At 42.1% G+C, this 22,049-nt stretch overlaps 1 protein-coding gene across 1 annotated transcript in view; it reads left to right on the top strand.

The window, feature by feature from the left end:
- Positions 1-22,049, top strand: part of LOC142768643 (sodium-coupled monocarboxylate transporter 2-like) — a 34,670-nt gene continuing 12,621 nt past the window's right edge. The window contains exons 1-9 of the mRNA XM_075870649.1: positions 1-62; positions 1,944-1,995; positions 3,200-3,267; positions 6,506-6,663; positions 9,278-9,418; positions 13,508-13,637; positions 17,118-17,206; positions 18,610-18,719; positions 19,417-19,484. Of these exons, the coding sequence (XP_075726764.1) occupies positions 3,253-3,267; positions 6,506-6,663; positions 9,278-9,418; positions 13,508-13,637; positions 17,118-17,206; positions 18,610-18,719; positions 19,417-19,484 (711 nt within the window). The 5' untranslated portion in view covers positions 1-62; positions 1,944-1,995; positions 3,200-3,252. The remainder of the gene's footprint in view (positions 63-1,943; positions 1,996-3,199; positions 3,268-6,505; positions 6,664-9,277; positions 9,419-13,507; positions 13,638-17,117; positions 17,207-18,609; positions 18,720-19,416; positions 19,485-22,049) is intronic.

Below are 22,049 nucleotides of genomic sequence, written 5' to 3' on the forward strand. Positions count from 1 at the left end.
TACGGAAGCGCTTCAACCCGGCAATCGCGCTGACAGCCGGAACATGCTACCTCTTTCTCACGGTAAGAATACCTCAATTCAAACTATATATATATATATATATATATATATATATATATATATATATATATATATATATATATATATATATATATATATATAATATATATATATATATATATACATATATATATAAATATATATATATATATATATATATATATATATATATATATATATATATATATATATATATATTATTATTATTATAGGAGCGCGGTATAGTTACATTTACAGCGTAAAAGAGGGGGCTGGGGAAGGAGGTAGTTGCGTTTACTGGTTAAGACCGAGGAGAGAGTGAGATATAAAGGTTAATGAAGGGCAGGGAGTTTAACCAGAAGAACATTTATAGTCTGCAAACCTGCACTGGAAAGGGGAAAATGAGTAGAAATGTAACGAGGAAAAGGGAAGTGGGGAATGATTAGAAAGAAAAAAAAAAGTAAACTCGCACACGTTCAAGCACGCGAGCGTCATATTCGTCTCTGCGGTTCACTGGTGAAAACAGTTTAGAAGGTGACAGATTTCATTGAAACAAAAAAAAACACCATACAAGGTATTCTTTTTAATGGATTTCTTTAGTACAGTAATAAAATTGTTCTAGAGGATATAGATGAAAGCAAATATTGCCTCCATACGTGTAACTCATGCACCACAGACTGCTTTATCCATGGACAATGCTGACAGTGAGTTGGTTGTTGGCATAGTTGGTACTTGCTTAATGGTATACTTTGGCCAAAAATAACACAAACACAAAGTAGAGGAACACACAACGACAAACACAAGCAGCTGCTTGTGCTTGTCTTTGTGAGTTCCTTTACTTTTTGTTTGTGTTATATGTGGCCAAAGCTTGTCATTAAATCAGTAAGCTATCATCGCATCCAAGGCTGTGATGATAACTCATCACACCATTGGAGAAATAGTTTAATATCAGGCGCTGTTCTGCGAGGCAGAGAATGGCTGCCACCAGGTATCCACCGGTAAAAAGCAGAAGCGTCCTCCCGGCCAGGTGCTCGGCCGGAAGAAATGCATAGTCGCGTGGGAGGGCACTCCACACTATGGCAAGCAGAGCATGGGAACGTCGCACCTAAAAACGTCGGACTTTGTTAAAACTTCATTCATTGAAATGCACTTTCCATATGTTTTTCAAGGATTATTGCTTTTCTTGTGTGCTAATGGGGACTCTTGAGTAAAAGGAAAAACAAAGTTATCTGATTAGATTAACACACTGCACTGCGATAACTATGATATTAGTCATTTCTCCGTCATAGTTTTACTAACAAAAGAGAAAAGCAATTCAAATCTTAATTTTTAAATGTCGTGCCGAAATCTTCGTGCACGACGTTGTACTTTTTAATTTTTTTTACGTTGTTGGGCAGCGCTTTCTCGAGAAAAAAAGCTCATCAGACTCGGTTCACAGCTGTCTAACGAAAAAACCTACGTCAACTTTACTGATTACTTACTCCGTAGGCCGAAAAAGACGCCGTCGATATCCATCACATCACGGCGTTCGGTGCGAAAGTATCAAAGTGACGTGTCCCCCCGTGTTTTGTTTACGCGCGTTTTCTAGCAAACCCAGCATCTTGTCGCAAAAAGCACTATTTTCTTAGAATTGTACAGGAGTAAATTACTAGCATTAAAATTTTTCCTTTCTTATTGTGAATGGCACTTTGCGCAAAAAAAAACCACGAAGAAGGGAAGAAGACACGGATATTTGCAACGCTCAACGCTCGGTTCTTTTAAGCTTTTTTTTTATTTTCACTGTCCATTTAAATGTTCTGTACACGCCATTAAATTGCCATTTGTGCAGCAATAGCGGTACAAATAAATTTTCATTATGAAATATTCAACGCTTCAAAATCAAACGCTATCCTTCATTGTTTCAGCAAAGCCTTGGAGCGCTAGCGATCTTCGCAGCCGGCCTTACTATTGTTACAGGTGAGTACATAAAGATCCACAAAGTACTGCAACATCAGGTTGAAATATTCTTCTAAGGCATTCCATCAATTCTTCACGAAGAGGCTCAAGTTCATCACCGTCATTTTCACTGTGTATGTGTATATCGGTGAACATCGATTGCGTAATATGCCGATTAGAAAGGATGAGTGCGTTCAGTGCATTTAGTGCATTTTTTAAAATGAAAAAACACCAATGAATTGTCACCACATCTTTACGACAGGTATTCGTCGCCAATTGGTGAAAAGGAAAAAAAATATATGAAATTCTGCTCTGGGTATAATTTATTTCGGAAGTTTTGATTTAAAAAAAGGTCGGCGAATATCTTGCGCTGCCAACGACAAAGCACGGCCTCGTTTAATTTCTCTCAATAGTAACGAGAAAGGCCAGTGTTTTTAGAGAAGCATTGGAAGGTGTCGGACAATTTTCGAAGGACTGTAGATGACTGTGGGCCTAATTCACTTCTTTATTTAGTTCCTTGAACACACTTCACACCTCATCAACTATTACAGGACTAGGTGTAGAGGTGGAGTGAGATAAAGAGTGATTATTGCGACGCCGAAGCTTGAAAGTTGGCCTGAATCAATTTTTGACCCTGATACTTCGCGTAATAAATTGAGAAGGGTAGATAAGGAGGGGAGAGAAAGAAAGTGTTAATGATGATTAAGAGGAAGGTGGCCATGAAGTAAATCTTTGCAAAAAACGGAACTGGACAAGTGACTGTAAATAGTTGTAGGACATTACAGGTGCATTGACAAAACATATTGACAATATGATTTATAAACAAACGAATCAACTCTTTCGACTATAAAATAATCTGAAAAAGAAACTCAAGGGAATACACTGATGAAGACCTGACAATAAATGTCACTGTTTCCTTACAAAATTAAAAAAAATGTCTACTTATATATTTCTGTACAATATGATTTTTGAACAAATTAAACAAATTTTTCGACTATAAAATAATCTGAAAAAGAAACTGAAGGGAAGAGACTGGTGAGCACCAGACAATCAATGTCACTGTTTCCTTACAAAATTAAAAAGCATGTCTACTTATATGTTTCTGTAAAGGTAAAATAAGTCACGGTGTTTAGTTTCTAAATAATGCTGAATTTTATTTTGATTTTTTCTTTATGACAATATTGAACGTAACCTTTCTGTGCATTTTTTTTTCATGGCTTCGCAGTCTTCGGAGCTCCTTTGATTTTGTGCAATATAGCGATTGGGCTCTGCGGAACTATGTACACTGCACTGGTGAGCTATATTAGCATCATACATCTAAATTTGCGAATAACATACAGCGACTTTCGTGAGAGAGCGTCGATATCTTTTTTTGCATGAGTTTCTTTTAATCAGCTGTTGATGAAACCCTTTAAGAGAAGGCGCAGCGAAAAAGACACCTTACTGCTGTATGGTCTTGGGTCATATAAAAAGCGCACTGAATTCGTGTTGAAATATTGTTTGCTACTATTGTACTGCCATGAAAATGACATTTGGAGTTGCAAAATACACTTATCCGCTTGCGTATTTTGGGTTCTGAATCCTTCTTGCGCTAACCGAATTAGTTTATAGATGGTGTCGCTACTGGTCTCTGGCTGCACTGTGCGCTCAGAGAAAACGTGCCCGTCGGCACCTGCCTTCTTTACATCGGTTTTGCGTGGTTTTACCCTTTGTTGCTGGTCGCGGCTGCTTGTGTTTCGACGTTTCATGCGGATAGAATTATTAAGATGAAGCGCTCGCAACCAGGATGCAGCATTCAAGCCTGAACTAACTTTATATGCTAGTCAAAACGTTCTGTTTTGCGACCGGTGGAGATAGAAAGAGCGCCTGCATCGCAGAAATCACGGGGGAAAACTGCATTCCCACTAAGAGCACACAGGGTTGTTCTGCTCATTTCATTAAAGGCAATGTAAAGCTCAGTTTAAACCTATATGGTCCAGGCGTTAGATTAGTCGAAAGCTCCCAGTTAGAGCAAACACATCGGACGCCGTCGTCTTGCACCCATGACAGAAAAGTGCGCTTACAACCGATGTGGGTAGCAAAACATGAAAGCTAACGCTGAAAATATATCAATAAGGTGTCTTTCATGTAGACGGAGCCACATCAATTATGTGTACTGCTTGGAACAAGATGGCACACAAAGAATCAGCGCTCAACATCGATCACCGGACAGTGAACGTCGTGGTGTCCACGCTTTAATGCAGTTGCACATTTTTAAGCGACGCCAGCGAGTGGGTTCGCATCCGTGCGAACAAATGACTCAACGCCCGTCTTGCCGCCGCAAATGAACATGGCCGCATTCTGACTAGTTTATATTTCGGTATGAACTTGGACTGTAGGTTTAGGTGGGTTTAAAGTGAACGTTTCATTCATTATTGGTTTACTCGTGAGTTACCCATAATAGTTTGTGTGACTGAGGCACAGTTGACGTTATCGCACAATGAGTACATTATATAATTTTTCATCTGCAGATGACACTTCGAATCGCGACTGTTCGCGATTGCCGCTGGTCTCTATAAAATGTGCCCGGTTTGACAAAGGCGTAGAAATGACGCCGGGTCTTGCGAAACGGGTTGAGAATCGTCGAGGCAGAGTAAGCTTCACCACGGGACGTCACGTCACCGCACTTAAGCCCGGCTGTCCCCTCTTTATAAACCGCTGGGTGGTCGGCCGACACCAGGGATCGAATTCCGCACCACCCGAGGCTGAAGCGGACGCGTGCTCGAAATGCGGCAGCTACGATAAGGCGAAGAAAGGAGCGTGTTATCTTGAGGTTGTGTACTTAGACGAAAACACAACTATATTCGAGGCTTGATTGATTGATATGTGGCGTTTAACGTCCCAAAACCACCATTTGATTATGACAGACGCCGTAGTGGAGGGCTCTGGAAATTTCGACCACCTGGGGTTCTTTAACGTGCACCCAAATCTGAGCACACGGGCCTACAACATTTCCGCCTCTATCGGAAATGCAGCCGCCGCAGGGGAGGCGGGATTCAGCTCTACGTAGAAAAGCTGATTTGTACAGCTTCATCGTGAATCAGACAGCCCTTCTCCTGAGTGTCGACGACGTGGGTGCGCTATGAGGACGCAGACATGGAAAATGCAGGCGTGTACTGCAGGTAAGGCAGTGGTACAAAGTTGAGAACAGAAAAAAAGAACTGTGCCACACAGACAAAGCGCATCCAACAACTGAACTTATTGAAACAAAGAAAAAAATAACACAGTAGGAGTGGCATACTAAGCAGCGGGTACTGAAGGCAAACAGAGCACGATCCTCCAGGGGTGCTATTTGTGCATTAAAACACGTGCATCCATCAAACTCAATAGTAACAATTTTCCTGCTTCATACACCTGTGTCAAACATAGCACACGTGATCCAATAAATTTGTATTTGTTTCGCTAAACGTGTCACGTTTCTATATGAGAGTGCTATTGAAGGTAGGTGAGCTAACGAACGCGTCATACTTCCCTGACATTACACTGTAAGCTTCAACGATTCTTCTTGTGATTTCGTCTTTGCTGTTGGCCATTTCTCTTTATGTTTCATTCACATTTACTATTAAAGCAGTCTTGAGGAAGATTGCCCTTGATTACAAGCCTACTACACAAACTCTTGTGTACTTAAGTAAAACTTCTTTTGGGCCTAGTTGGTTCATAGCCATAGAATATACTTTTACAGCGCAAACATAAAACGATCCACAAAGAAAGCGACGACACACACCAGCGCTGACTAACAACTCGCTGAGTTGTTAGTCAGCGCTGGTGTGTGTCGTCGCTTTCTTTGTGGATCGTTTTATGTTTGCGCTGTAAAAGTATATTCTATGGTCTTGTGTACTTGAAGCCTTTATTTTGGCATGACCACTGTGGCCTTCATTGCCGACATCGAGGGTGCGTCCCTGAGTTTTGTTTGTTTGCGGTTGTGAAGGGTCATCGGGACCTTCAGTATTTCCTGGAGGCCCTGACAATAGCTAGGTTAGGTGACTTACGCCTGAACAGGCCTTCAGTTGCCTTGTCAGTAGTAAGGTTGTTTTTCTATCAGGATGACTGAACGTGCAATGAGCATGCTTCTTTAGTGATGATCCTCATATTACATTTATATTTGACTTGTAATTTTTGTGTCATCTTTTTTTTCTAACGGCGCATGAGTATATTGCGTGGTTCCACAAATAAACATTGCTTGTAAGACAGGCACTGTTGCAAGTGTCCTTCTTTGCCTGGTATTTCGCCTTTCGCGCTGTTTCCTTCCAATATGTCGTATCAACGTGTCCAAGCAACCTCTTTAGAATAATTTTTTTTTCGTCATTGACGTCTAGCTATCAATGATATACGCGAAATCAAAAGTAAAATAAGTTCACACACGTTTTCACTAAATTCAGTGTGCTTTGAACCAGTATGGCTGCAACTACTTTACTAAAAACTAAAAATAGTTTCAAAAGAAGCCTTAATTTTATCCGCTTTTTGGTACATGTCAGTTTTTATTTGTTTCTAGGGTGGTCTACGAGGCGTTGTATGGACAGACTGCGCTCAGTTAATATTCATGGTCTTGGCGCCGGTCACTGTCGTCGCCAATGTTTACATCGACATGAAAGCGTCTCGCTGGAATGTACAACCTCTCACGGACTTCGACGTTCGCACGTTCATGGGAAAGTAAGTAGGGTGCCATTCTGTAACTTTTATTAAACTATTGAGAACCTTGAACGTGTTGTTGCTGATAATCTTACTTAAACCACGAGGGTGCCATCACTTGTAACTAACGCTACTCTACTCGACTTTATTCTACTCTACTAAATATTCTAATCTACTTTAATAATGTTGAGCTTAGAATGTATATTGAGACGGGACCGAACAAAGTCGTAACACGTACTATGCGCCAAGCGAACCATTTTGAGGAGTTTGCGGCTACAGTAGCAGTGTTTGTTCAAAACAAGGATCTCTAACTCACCTCAGTGAGAGGCCCACAGTCAGACAATCGATTTTCGCAAGTGGCCGGGACAGTGCGTAAACATTGTCAGCAATCGTTGTCGTTTAGAGGCAACCATTTCCCACTTCTTACATGTCTGAAAATTTGGTGCAAGAATTCCGAAAACGAGTCAATATACCGATCTCCCAAACGACTAAAATCGGCAAGGCAGTTCGTGAATATAGGTGTCGTTTCTCGGCAACGTTTCAACGCATGGTCACATGGGGTGCCTCACGGCTCACGGAGCAATGCTTACGACCAGCGAGACCTGTGAAACGCAGCGACCCACTTATTAAGAAAATGAAACGATATAGTGGGATAAAGACAGAACAGGGCGGGCCACGGGCCATGTGTTTGTAACTGCCGATGCACATGTTGAACATACAAAGCGGCACAGCTGCAGCCCAATCTGCTGGCACATAAACACAGCAGTAAAGTTTTTGGTAACAGCTTTTTTTTTATCGCACACTGTGTACTGCTACTTATATTGAAATACACGACGTAGAAACAGGAGTGAGAATCAGGAAAAAATAGAAATCCGGCGTTTTGAGAAGTATTTGAACAGGGGATCTTGTTGGATCTAATGTTCACATAAGACATCAAAAGCATGCATATAAAAAGCGACAGCTGTGGTTAGTTGAAAGACCCACGCATTACAAAGCAAACGGATCATTGCCAGCAACCACACCAACGGCTTTGCGGGTGCACGCGTTCGTGTTGCCTTTGGGTACTGCGCCAATATTTTCAAAAGAAGGTTAAAGTCGTAGTGGGACCTCCATAAAACTGCACTTAAGGCCTTCTAGGGCAGTTTCAACCTCGACCCTTCACATTATGTAAGTCCTCTTTCCACAAGGGAAACAAGACACTATCGCCCTGACACACTAACACCCATTTATGCCAGAAAGAAACACCTACAAGTTTTCCTTCTTTCCACGGACCATTTCAGAATGAAATCCTCTGCTGGTGCCTCAAAACAATCTGCTTGACATGTACTTCTCTGCATATTTCTTATGAATGCTGTGTTTACTACGTTACATTCCTTTAAATATGTATATAAACATATGTATGTGTATACCATATTCGTTTGTTTGTTTTGTATCTGTGTATGTTTAGCCGAGTGTATAATTATGTATGCCCGCCCTGCAAGGACCACTGTCTGGTATGCAGTATGCACTAAAAATGGCCAAATTTAGGCGCACAGACTTATGTGGCACCGAGATGCGAATTCAGTCTAGCCATTGAAAAAGTGATGCCGATGGATGTCCTTTGAGCTCGAGAGTCCTCGAAGTTCATTATTGCTTACAACTAACAATACCTCCAAAGAAGCGTTGAATTACATTCATGGCTTTCTGATGTACTTCTGATAGTCATGTGTCATCAAGGATTGTTTTCCGCCATAACACAGTTTACGGATCTATTTCGTATACACAGAACAATTTTCAAAAAGTCAAATCGTGCAAGTTGCTTTCCTTATACAGTGCTTGGTGGCGATAAAGTCGAAATCATCGAGCGTTTTAGCCGGAGATGTATTGCCTATTTCCCTATTTTCAGTCAACCGCGCTGAAGACGGACCTCACAGAATGTTTCATCATCTTGCTATAATACTTATGTGGTGAAGGCAGGGCATTCTTTAAAAACAGTATATTTCTTTTTATGTTGTCCCACCCAACTAGACTCAACTGTAAAATCTCGTCATTAATATGACCAAACTTTTTCGCCTATATATGGGCGCCAACCAAAAAAAATGGGCCTAGAACGGTCACTTTACGGAGGGCAAAAAATCGATGGTCAGTTAAAGTGGCGTAGTGAACAACAAGTTAATGGAAAAGAATCCGTTGATGGCAGCGAGCTAAATAGAGTTACAAAACTTAAAAAATATTGAAGTTTGAAGGGAGACAAAGAACTCAGTTCACACGAGGCAAGAATAATTGCAGGTCATTTCGTGATGCTTCAGTTTTGCTGTAGACGTAAAACACAGGCTGAGTATTACAAAATATGGCATAATAATCTCCTTCGCAAAAATTAAATAAATAATTCACGTTTACCAACCTATCCTTAGCCAACGGCCCCGTCGTTTCCGCTGCCGGGACTTCGCACTTTATGCGTGATCCTGACTTGTGTGTCGCGTGGACTAAAGCGTTAATTTACCGTGCGGTATAAGGAACAATAGCGATTAAATAGTAGCAGAAGGAAAACAGTTTTTCTGTTTTCGCTTGTACCGTTTCGTGGTTGCCGCTAATCTGTTCAAAAGGGGCTCCCTGTATCAGGACTGAACATCCCTACTTGTTTCTTCGCGAACAGCTTTGCCCTGGACTTGGCGCACGACGAAGGCGTGTGGGCGACATTTCTCGGGAGCGCCGCTGTATCCCTATACAGGATCGGCCTCGACCAGGCTGTGGTACAACGTTGTATGGCATCCCGTACGCTGGCACAAGCTCAGAGGTAAGTTTTCATGTGCCGCCCCGCCACGGTGTTCTTGTGGCTAAGGAACTCGGCTGGTGACCCGTAGGTCGCGAGATTGAATTCCGGCTGCGCGCGGCTGCATTTCCGATGGAGGCGGAAATGTTGTAGGCCCGTGTGCTCAGATTTGGGTGCACGTTAAAGAACCCCGGGTGGTCGAAATTTCCGGAGTCCTTCACTACGGCGTCTCTCATAATCATATGGTGGTTTTGGGACGTTAAATCCCACATATCAATCAAGTTTCATATGCCACATGCTTGCGATGCTTTATGAGTGTGTAAATTAGTACTTGAGATCGACACGTGGTAGGTGAATTTTCGTGCGAGACTAAGCCTGCTGTGTGCGCTCGTAGGGTTGGCTTACACCGTGTTCAGACTTGTGCAATAAATTGCAGTCGTTAGATAGCGCTAGTTTCGTGTACTTCTTTTTCCTTCCTTTTTATGTAGTTTTCTGCAACTTGACATTTTCATTTTTTAGAGGTAGGTATACGGCGATTGTATTTTTTCCAGCCATTCCTGAACATATTCCGTAGGAAACCCAGAAGACAACAATAAAACTCATGGAGGAGCCACCTGGCACGGTTGAATGGACGGAAAAGGGACAGGTGTAATGCTAAAATATAGCGACGCAGTGCATGCGAATAAGTGAAAAATGGCAGGAGCGATGCATGCAGAAAAGGCTGTGTCCATAGAGTGTCTTAAAGTTAACTAGAGGCGACTCTGGCGCGGCGATCGTTCAGCGAGCATGGCAATGAAGGGTAGTAGACATAATTTCCTATACTTCGTACTTGCAGGTGCCGAATTATTTTTGCTGCTTCGATTATTGCTGGTTTTGGTTTCATTTTGAAGGAAAGGACAAACCCTTTTTAACGTCGTGACCCGATGCGAAATGGATTCGCAGCCTAATAAGACAGAATAAGGTGGTGAAGCGCAACCGCTGAACATTTGCTGATTTTTTTTTTCGTGAGAAAACAGCTCGAAGTCACAAGAACGCACACGGAGCCAGAAGCAGACCAGAAGTACGAAGATTAGACAAATATGTGTACTAGCCATCATTCTCATGCTCGCTGAAACGCCGTGCATGGCAGCTGCCATAGACACTAGCGCCAGAGCTCCCTCTAGTGTGTATATAGAAACTCTATCGCTGCTTCAGTTCCCCTGACCTGAAACCTGGGAAGGGGTGAAGAACGCAGTATTTTGATTTCGTTTCTGTGATGACGCATTGGTGGTTCCAATCCTGGCACCGGCCTTGAAGAAAAGGGTCTTTCACTTGCACTAATGTCTTCGGAGTTTTCTTGGGCTAAGTGTAGCCTTTATCATTTTATTGGCTAGGAATATTGGCTAGAAAGGAAAATTGTCTACAAAAAGACTCCGGCACGTGGAATCGAACGTCTGACCTCTGAAGTTTGTGCGAGGTGTTAGACACTGAGCCACGAAGGAGCACCTGCTGCAACGTCGAAATGACAAGCTATTCATATTTAACTTACCGCTGGCGATGGGCATCTCGGAGGGGGGAAGGGGGGGACTATTGTGTTTTCAGTATTACCAGCAAGGTGGCGCGATGAGGCGCGCGTCGCCCGATCGTCACGACGCGGCGGCGCGCGCTATCATCTCTCACACGCACTTTGCCCAACGGAGAAGAGAGGCTCACGCGTGCGCTCGTTTATCTTGCGGTGGGTACAGTCGTATGCCTTGGGCTTTCCCCAAATTGTACGCCTTGGGCTTTCACCGGAACGATTCTGTTGTATTCACCAGGCCCACAAAAGCCACTGCACTCGTTGAACAGTCTCCGTTTGCAAAAAGTGCGAGCTTTTCAGACGCAGCGAAGTAACAACTCACATGCTTATACGAAATCATCTGTACCTGCGACTACGTTTCGTGCGTTATTTGTGCATGAGAAACACGGGGCACGTTTTGATCTGCTTGCCATTCTGCGTGTGATGTTCGAATTTGTTTCTGTCGCGTTCATTGCTTCGCCATTGCGGCAAAGCTGTGGTGTTTTTCTTTATTTGCGCCAGCAATGTTTGTATATATATGGTTGTTATCATATTTTGTAAAATGTGCTTCCAAGCATTTTTATTTTCTCTCTTGTATGTGTATCGCTGCTGTTCATCTCTGTTTTATTTATTTGAAACCATCTCCGAGCGTCCCGTTGCAGTTTCATACTTTGGGACCCCCATCTGAATATTTTACATTCTGTAAGAATCATTTCTACAAAAACATAATCAGTATAAATTATTCATTGAATAAATAATTGATTGATCAAATGATTGCACAGCTTTTATGTCAAGTAGTGGGGCAGACGATGGGCAGGTTGTCATTGATTTATAATTACAAAATGGGCCACAAGATCGCGGATGAATCCACGACACACAAGCGCCAAACTATCAACTGAACTGCTATTCCCATGCACACAATTTAAATATATACCCACACGTGGCTACACACATAATACCAGCTCCCAACTAAAAAGCAACAACCATAAAGGTATCTCTCTACTTATTCGCTACTTATTCGGGCACAATAATTCTTTGTGCTAGGAAACTTAATCAGCACAGGGTTATTTTTATTTTTGTTGTTTTTATGTGTATGTAGCCACTTGCAGGTATATATTGATGTTCTGCGCCAGTAAACAAAACTTCAGTTTGGAGTTCAGACCTTGTGGGATGCGTGTTGCTACGTGTCCTTGTCATCGACAGTGGTAAGTTACCATCTGTTACTCGGTAATTTATCATACTGACTCTTTCATCGCACTATCAAAGGACGGAATTACCAGCATTTGCAATTTGGATTCATTCAACTATATAAACAGTTAACGCACCAATATCAGTTCTGTTACATTGTCTGACAGTGTTTATCACATTATTTTTGCTTCCAGAGGTCCATCACCGGCGGTATGTATGACTAAACATGTGAAAAAGAATTAAAAAAAGTAAGGATGAAATTCTGGTCTGACCGAATCCCGACTGGTCGGGAGGAAGCACTGCAAAAAGAAACTTACCATAACAAAAAAAAAACCTTTAAAAGACAACAAGATGCTTCGGCTTCTACACGGGAGCCTTTTTGACAATGAAGTTCAAAAGTATGATGAGCTAAGTACAGTTAGAAACGTGCTATGGTTATCATACTTTTTAACTTCATTGTGAACAAGGCTCCAGTGTGGGAGCTGAAGTGTTTTATTTTGTTTTGAAATGTCTTAGTGTGGTTGGTGTCTCTTCTTTTTTTTACTGAATAAAGATACATTATGAAGTCATCAGAGCTCTGAAGCGTGGAAACTTGGGCAAGTTGGTAGGACATAACTTCTTTCTATCTTTGCTTTTTTGCTTCCGTAGCGACACTGGAACTACGTCTAGGTTGCGCTGTTCGTATATTCAGTCATCAGAGCTCGTTTGGTCATTGAGCTGCATTTGCTATACGTCGAAGCACCGTGGCTTGATCTGTGGCAGTGATGACTAACCGAATAAACTTTTGACCCTTAAGGTGAGGACACGGAAAATGCACACAAAAAAAGTAGGAGAGGTACGCATGTTTGTGCGTTCATAGCCCTTTCTGTGTGCTTGTCTGGCGTACTGAAGGCTTCGCTCATGCTTGACCATCATCGTCATCGCCAACAATTGACAACATCATGATCTGCCTGAGTATGCCAACTTCTGGTCAATGACCACTTACAAGTTTGTCAAATTTAACCCCCTCTTCGGCTTTCTACGCCTCATCAAGTATCCCCAGATCATAAATGACAGTTGATCAATATTTGAGAAAAGAAAAGCTATGTAAGAGCTACATATTTGTTTGTTGGGACATTATTATTCATGGAAGGGGCGTTACGAGAAACCGACACTTAAAGGTACTTACCCAAGGGGCATAACACTGGAGACATACGAAAAGGATTCAACCTAGAGTTGGGACGAAGCAGCTGGCTATGGAAAGTGATAGGAGTAACCTCGAAGACCAAGTAAAGAGCACGTCTAACGTACACATTTTTTTGGCAATCGCCTCAGTGAGTAGTTTATATAACTTAAGAAAACTACTGAAAATATGAGCGACTAAGCTCCTTTTTTTTTTCTCCTTGCAGGACGGTTACAGTGGGAACACTTTTGTTGGTTACGTCATACGTAGTGCAGCTTTCCATGTCTCTGGCGTTGATCTTTTGGTTCAGGGGTTGCGATCCACTTCTGAGCGGCGCCATCGCTAGCTATGACCAGGTGAGTCAAATACAAGGCAGACGGCAAAGGCAAGTCTGCGCGAATGTCACAACGAATGACCTTCACCCCGCCCCCTCCCGGCTTTCCGCAGGGGTAACTATACGAAACGAATGTGCTATTAGGCACGCACTCCGCAGCAACGAGAGAGACAGAGAGAGAATAATTAACAATAAATAGTTAAACTGGCAGAGTAGTTAGCCTAGTCTGTTGCCTGGCTTGCTGTTCCAGGTGTCGGGTGATGACTATGATATATGCGACAATCACATATACACACAAAAATCACTATTACACAAACTGAAACGTGACTTCGCGAAAGTCATGCTCATTGTGAAATGATACCTGAGAGCGTGTACAATGTCTATTGGTGTGTGACAGCTAAGCACCGTTTGAAGTCGATACACTCATTTCGACAACTATAGTGCCACATCTCCATTGCACTACGAACGCTAATGATCGTGATTTAATCGCTGTGGTAGCTGAAGATAACGTATACCTCCACGCCACGTATCGTGAATACAGCGCAAAGGTGACACCAACAAACACTTAACAAACACGAACGCTCGAAATTTCCTTCTTCAATGCGTTGTCAATTAAGGAGGGAAAGGACAGTTTGCGCAGTAAACAAGTTCACGATGAATCCCAACCAACTGGCCCAACTTACCGTTTTACAGTAAAGATAGAAAGTACTCTGTGTGTGCTCAAAAGTAACCTACGAGTTTGTTACTTCATACACTACGAAACTCCATTTCGAAAACACGGGAGGCACCAGTTCGTAGCTTGAGTCGCGAACGCTCGCAAGTGTTCCACGTCCCGCTGGCCTCCGCCTCGTTCCAGCAAGGCACGACATTTGGCCGTCGACATTATTGCCTTTGTGCAGCGCCTATTGCGGTATTTTCATTAATTATTGCCATCGCACTTGAAGCAGTCGGTGGCGGAGAAAAGCCGTTCGTGCATGTGAGGACTGCACTACTCCGACAACGAGCCATCACACGCTTAGCACGAAGTGAAAGGCGAACAACGGAGACGCTCAGCGTATTTCGTGGCTGATGGTTGTCTATACCGCAATCTCCACCCTTTGACGACCACTCGCCGATCGGGGCCCCATCTACGGACGTCTATAACCATCTCACATTTTTTTTAGTTTTCTCTCTCAATCTTTACTTCTCTATATGTATATATCCTTTGATACCTCCTTATCTGTTTTCTTGGGTGCCGCTGCTGAGGTGTCTCATGCAGACAGTTGCGGGGCTCACTTTTCATATTTATTTACCAATCACTACCCACCCCCACTCCCACTGAGGCGAACGACGTAATTGCGTCTAGGGCAATTCCGTGATGCTAGCGGCCGCATTTTGCGCTGGTGTACTGACCTGTCGAGCAAGCAGAACATCAGCACGCACATGTTGGCGCCTCTTTGTGCCGCTGGGGGTCTTCTCGCTGCGGTTTTGGCGCTGCCACTTACCCTAACGACGATGCACCTCCGTAGTCGTCTGCTCGAGTCTAGTCGAGATGCTTGCGTCGGCATGCAGTCTGTAAAACGAAAGCAAAATTATGAAACATTGGCGTTTATTGAGTAAGATCTACAATACAAGCAAACTTTAGAGCTCCTATGGTCGTGTGTGCTTGACAAAATGATTAAGGTAGTTTTTCTAAAGGTGCTCCTTATTTAATTGTTTTTTTATCTTGCCCATTTAAGAACGTTGTCACACCAATATACATGTTGTGAAACTAATGGCATCAACTCGTATATTTAATTTGGCTCAGTAGCTTCAAGAGCTTGTTCACGGACAGGTAGGGTCGTTGCTCATTTCCGTAACGTAACAAAAGAAACAAGAAGGAAGGAACAGGAGGGAAAGAAAGGTCAGGAATGTAACCAGCCCAGAACGACTGGTATGCCACCCTACACTGGGAAGATGGATGAAGGAGTTTGGAAGATGGAAAAATGACGAGTCGAAACAAAAAAAAATAGGTGAATACCAATGGTCCAGTGTTTCACCAGGGGAGTGAAGTAAATTATTTTATATAGAGGTCGTGAAAACTTTGACCTAGATACCATGAATTTATTCTTGCTATCAAGAAAATTGGTGTAATTCACAAATCTTATGAAACTCATTAGATCTGCGGAGAAACAATCTAAAAAGAGCAGCCGTACAGCACGCGCTTTTCGGCACCCATGCATTCGCCAAAGCTCAGGTGGGGTAACTCGAGTGTCCCCTGAGCGGTATAATGTCTCAAACGAGAGCGCACGCAGGCAGCTACGTTGAATGTCGCTAGCGGGGCTGGTCAGGAGTACTTCAGCCCGTGCTCTCAATTTGGAGTGGTCAAGTTACGTGCATGCTTGTAAATCCAGGGCTAGCACGTCACTTGTGACGCTCCCCATCCATGGTGTTGCTGTGCGCAAGTCTGTAATTTTGACGCGTAGCTGGTGTACTCCAGCTAACTAAACGAACCCAGACACTTGCATGACTATCACCTAGTTGTTCGTTTTAGGCTACATTTCACGGTCTGACGCAGGGACTGGTATTATGCTAACTGTTATCAACTGATTCGGTTTGCGGCGCCAAGAAAATAACTGCTTCACGGTCGAACGTGTCTATCTATCTATCTATCTATCTATCTATCTATCTATCTATCTATCTATCTATCTATCTATCTATCTATCTATCTATCTGTCTGTCTGTCTGTCTGTCTGTCTGTCTGTCTGTCTGTCTGTCTGTCTGTCTGTCTGTCTGTCTGTCTGTCTGTCTATCTATCTATCTACCTATCTATCTATCTATCTATCTATCTATCTATCTATCTATCTATCTGTCTGTCTGTCTGTCTGTCTGTCTGTCTGTCTGTCTGTCTGTCTGTCTATCTGTCTGTCTGTCTGTCTGTCTGTCTGTCTGTCTGTCTGTCTGTCTGTCTGTCTGTCTGTCTGTCTGTCTGTCTATCTATCTATCTATCTATCTATCTATCTATCTATCTATCTATCTATCTATCTATCTATCTATCTATCGTGAGATGGAACAAATGTTGTCCTTATTTCCGTGCTAACACACTCGGCTGCTGACCCACAGGTCGCGAGATCGTCGAATGCCGGCCGCGGCGGCCCCGTTTTAAAGGGAGGTGAAAGTGCTTGAAGCTCGGTTGCTTAAATTTAGGTGCACGGTAAAGAACCACAGGTGGTCGAAATTTCCAGAGCCCTCTACTACGGCGGCTCTCATAATCATATTGCGTTTCGGGATGTTAAACCCCTACAATTATTATTATTATTATCTTCTAATTAAAATATTAGTATTTTTGTTCAAAAAGAAGAGCTGCACTCCTGGTAGAGCTTCTGTTCCGTTTCTCTACAATTTCTGCAACCAAAACCAAATTTTATTGGGGGGGGGGGGAATTATGTTGACTACATTTTGCTTGAACTCTGACTCCTCCACAAGCCAACCCAACGGCAACCTTGCGTTGAAGCATGACTGTGTCGCCATTTTACCTGAACAGATCCTACCATACTATGTGAAAACCTACTTGATAAAATTCAGAGGATTCACTGGAATCTTTCTTACTTCGATCGTCAGCGCCGCGTTAAGGTAAGTTTCAATCAAAGTGAATTGCTGATATTTAACCTTTTGAAAAAAATAAATCTCAGAGAGCTCCTAACGTTTATTTAGTAGTTTCAATGTTAACGCCGACCCTGGTCGATGCATTCCTCATAGGTCATAGTAGCGAAACAGGTTGCAACACAGCTCCGAAAGAATAGGGAGCCTCGGGACATTATTAGGAAACTCCAGTGTATAACAAGGCAGTTTTTTTACTAGATGACAAAAACAACTTTATTGAAACTGCGAGTTCCTGGTACAATATATTAAGAAGGTCGATTATTAGGAATTATAAAAGAATTTCTTTGTCTCTCAATTGCATTAGACGCAGGATAATAAAATGATTGGAATTATAAATGTTTGGACCTGAACCGTTGAAAAACCTAAATGGTTATTGTTATTTTTCGTGCTCATTTTGTAGCTGTTCTACCTGTAAGTGAATCACCAAGCGGGCTTGTACATCCTAATGCTTTCTCTATTAATTTGAAGTGTAGGCACTCGTACGGTGGCGTGATTCCGTACCTGTATGTTGCAAACGATTTCAAAGTGTAGTCGTTGGCAGCGTAGGGGAGTGGAGTTGTTTGTGAATTTACATATGTTGTAGTTCATTCCAGCTTACGTAACGCTTACTTACATTTTTAAAAATCTTGTTCTTATATGTGCACAGCCTAATTAAAATGTTCAGATTTTCATACCAGCTGTAGGCTGCAGAATAATATCGCGTTTATCTCATTGAACATTTAGTAACGCTCCTGACCTTTTGTTTTATGTTTACGAATATAACTCGGTGTGCTATGTTATAACTACATTGCTGTTTGTTTAATGTGTGAATTATTATTGATACACTTATTATGTGGTGGGTGATCGGGCTCTGAAAGGCTTTAATATTACTTCCGAACATGACCGTCTGCTTTAACTGCTCCAAATTATGGATATTTGTGGAAGTGTTATGTAAAGTATATCATTATAACGTTGATACTTGAATGATGTTCTGCAGTGAAAGCTGCTTTCTCTTCATAATAATGTGGGAGACAATTCATGACAATTGTTGCAAAACTATTCGCTTTTGGACGTACTAGACGTGAACATAAATGAGTATGTCGTTTGGTCTTTCGCACAATTGCCCCGAAAAGTGGATATATAGAGGATTTAGGCAATAATTTCATTTCCAAATATTCTCGAAGCCAAAAAAAAAAGTAGAAAGTGTTGGCTCAAGTCGACACGTGAGCTAGGACACGTATTCAGGTACTTGCAAAGTGATATTTATAGGAAGTGGTGTATAAATACCGATACGTAAATAAAAACACCATTCCAGCTTGTTTCGTGCAAACCACCTCCTTCTAATAGCGTCTTCAAATTTCTTGATATTTGTGCTTGTTTTGTGTTTTTTATAGCACAACATCGTCTATCATCAACTCGCAGGCTGCCGTCCTCTACGTAGACATACTCTCTCCACACTTCAAGACTCTCGAATCTAATGTCCGTTGGACAACCCGTGGCATCGGTATGGGCACAGACTAGAAACCGCATTGCAACCTTCATGAGAAAAAAAAAGAAATTTAATTTTTTTTTACAACGCTTGAATTTATTGTGCGTTTCGTCAAATCAAAGAGCGCATTTCAGAAGCGTTTCTAGTCTTCGCTACCGTATATAAATAATTTTCCATCAGTATTATGTGGAAAGATATTGACGCACTCTTTATCTCTTTAACGGATACAGCTCACGCTATGCATGTTTCTTAAAGAAACACAAACAGCACCAGAACTGGGTGGTTAAGAACGATCAGGCAGCATTGGAAGTTTAAAAACAACACACAAAAGCACATGTAAAAAATGACGTTACAACAGTAACATCAAAACAGAAACGGCACGTTGCACATACAATACCAAGTTTAAGTAGCACCGTCATAGAGTTAAAAAATGTTCGGAATGCTAATAATGATATCTCAAATCGTCATGGCCAGCGTGACAAACGATTTCGAAAGGAAAACTCTTTTTTTGTGTGTGCGCAAACTGTTTTAGGAAAAAACTGAGAACAATGCCGACCAGCTCAAACAACCACTCTGTTGCAGTTTATGGCGAACGAGACTTCATAACTGTACGTCCTATCATAATGTTGTACACCAGCACGAAAACAAGAAGTGCGAAGGTGTGACTGCGTAAAGTTGGTTTAAAACATATGTCTGAACCTTCTGTGCGCAGCATTTCTTCTGGGAGTCCTTATGACGACCTACAGCTGTGTCTGCGTCTACATGGGGTCCCTCACGAAAGTAAGCACCTCATTTGTATATTTTGATGCAACATCAGCCGCCACGCTTGCTTAAACTTCTTATTCAAAGCATGGAAAGTACAACAATGTGAATCGTTTTCATTTAGGCCCATTTGGGCCTCGTGTCCACCGCAGTGGTGTAGCAGTTAGGCTGCTTGGCTGCCAAAGTGAAGATCGCGGGTTCGATGCCGGCCCAGGCGGTCCCATTTTGATGGAAATAAAATTCTAGAGGCCCGTACACTGTGCCCGTAAAAACAACCACGAGATGATTAAAATTTCTGGAGTGGTCCAATACGGCGTCTCTCACAAGCATGGATATCGTGGTTTTGGGACGTTACACCGTAGATGTTATTATATTTTGACCTTAAGTTCTCATTTATTTATAAGTTCACAAAAAACCAGTATGTACTTAGCCAGACATACGCACACAGTTCGGAAAACACCCGCAGCGATCATCAAGTAGTTATTGCACTCAAGGAATGAAATGGCCGAATGCTTGCTCAATCAGTCGCATTTCGGCAGAAGCGAAGTGGTAAAGGTCCATGTGCTCAGACTTTGGGGCGCATTAAGGAACCACAGGATGTCCAAATATCAAGAGCCCTCCACTAAGGCCTCTGCCATAGTGAAATTTTAGTTTTGGGCGTTCCAAGAACTATTTTTAAATTTTGTTCGCATTACAAATCTGGAATTATGCCCCAAGGACTGAAACCGTAAACATTGTTGCTTACGATAATGCGGTTCGTTGTTTTGCCGCGGCTGTTGCAAATGAGTGTGTATATGAAGGGCAAAAAAATTATGTTCTCCACCTTGTTTATTGTTCCTCAACTTTTTTTTATTTCGTGCTCTGCATGGCACTAGTCCGAGCAGAGGAAAGTCTACATAAAAAAAAACACGAAAAGGAAACAAAACAAACATTAGCGCTTAGCAAGGGTGAGCTAGGTGGTTATGACTACTTCTCTGAGATTTTTCGAGGGGGGATGAATATATATATACATTTATTTATTTATTTATACTTAGGTACATCAATACTCGCACAAATATGTGTGATACAAAGGAAGGCAAATAAACGAAGCAAAATGGTAGAGCAAACATGATGACGAAGCAAAATATACATTGGCCAACAAAAGTAAGACGCAAAATAGAAATTCACGCTTTTCAGGATTACAACTGAACTTCTTCCATTCATTTATCCTGTCCATCTCCACGAAATGACTGATCACGAGTGGACGAATCTAGGCTCTAAAGCCCATGGTCTGCGCATTCTTCTTTATTCATCAAGAATATAGAATAAACGTGCTCCTCCGACTTTTCGATTCGATTGATTGTCGCACAGTGGCATGTGTGAGACCTGTCACGACAAAAGCTCGTTGAGCCTTGGTAACTAAATGGCGACTCCATAGAATATGATCGCTGGCCAGGTGATACAAATAACAGGTTAAACAGCCAGATTAAACAGACAGAAAGAAATGGCCAGTGCTGATTTTAAACAGCTCCGGCTTATTGTGGTAACGCTTTGATATACGTTGAAACGGGGCACACCGGGGAAGAGGAAAGTGTCAAAAACTTCAGTGGCGCATGCGTCGAATAACGAAACTCGTTTAGACGAAAATGCCTGGCTGAAGTAAAAAAACCGTGAAGTAACCGACCAAATACTGCAGTAGTTTGAATAGCCACTCTTCAAACTAGCCACTTTTCAAACAGCTGGCTACTAATTTCTCGAATGTTTCAGGCATATGCATGTAAAGAGCAGAATTGGCGTTATGTACGTGAAGGCTTCGTAATCATTTGCGCACAACCTGCAAGTACTAGCGTGAATACGATAAATCAAGCTGAGATGAAGCTCATCTACGTACCACTGGAACTAACATTTTAGATGCGAAGCAGGTTACGGCGAAGTTTAATCTTGTGTGTGGCGTGACCACCGTTAGTGCGCATGCTCCAACTCCTCCCCTTTTCTTGCGTGAGCGCGATGTGCTTGGAGGACCCTCTCCGAAAAGGAGGAGAGTTGGCGCATACGCAGTGGGTGAGCGGACAGTTGCCAAGGGCTCATCTCTCCGCCACAGCTGGGCGCTCGTATATAATGCTGCGCGTGGTCACACCGTTGTACTCTCCTAGCAGCACTAGGTGTTGACGTTTTTTTTAAATATAAATATATTCAATACAATAGTACAATGCTATACAATGAAAACAAATGCGTACAATACAGAAGAATGTTCAAAAATAAAAACTGTTAGAACAAGTACAAATAACGTTAGCAAAGATTGACGCACGGTAATACACACAAAACAGAGGGTGAGATAACGTAATTGGAACACAATATATGCACATCATTATAAGGTATTATTATAACAATATTTTACAGTATTTATATCATTATATGTGGACAACTTCACACACCTATCAACGTTGACACCGATGAAACATACACGGAAACATACAAATGGCAACAACAATTAGAAACAGAAGAGAACACCAGCGTTGTTTCGCATCCCCACATGATTGGTGTCAGTGGGAGATGTCAATTTTTATCTCAAAAGAAATTTTTTCCTTGGCGCATGCACCTCTT

Source organism: Rhipicephalus microplus, chromosome 8, assembly GCF_043290135.1.
Source record: "Rhipicephalus microplus isolate Deutch F79 chromosome 8, USDA_Rmic, whole genome shotgun sequence".
NCBI lineage: Eukaryota > Metazoa > Arthropoda > Arachnida > Ixodida > Ixodidae > Rhipicephalus > Rhipicephalus microplus.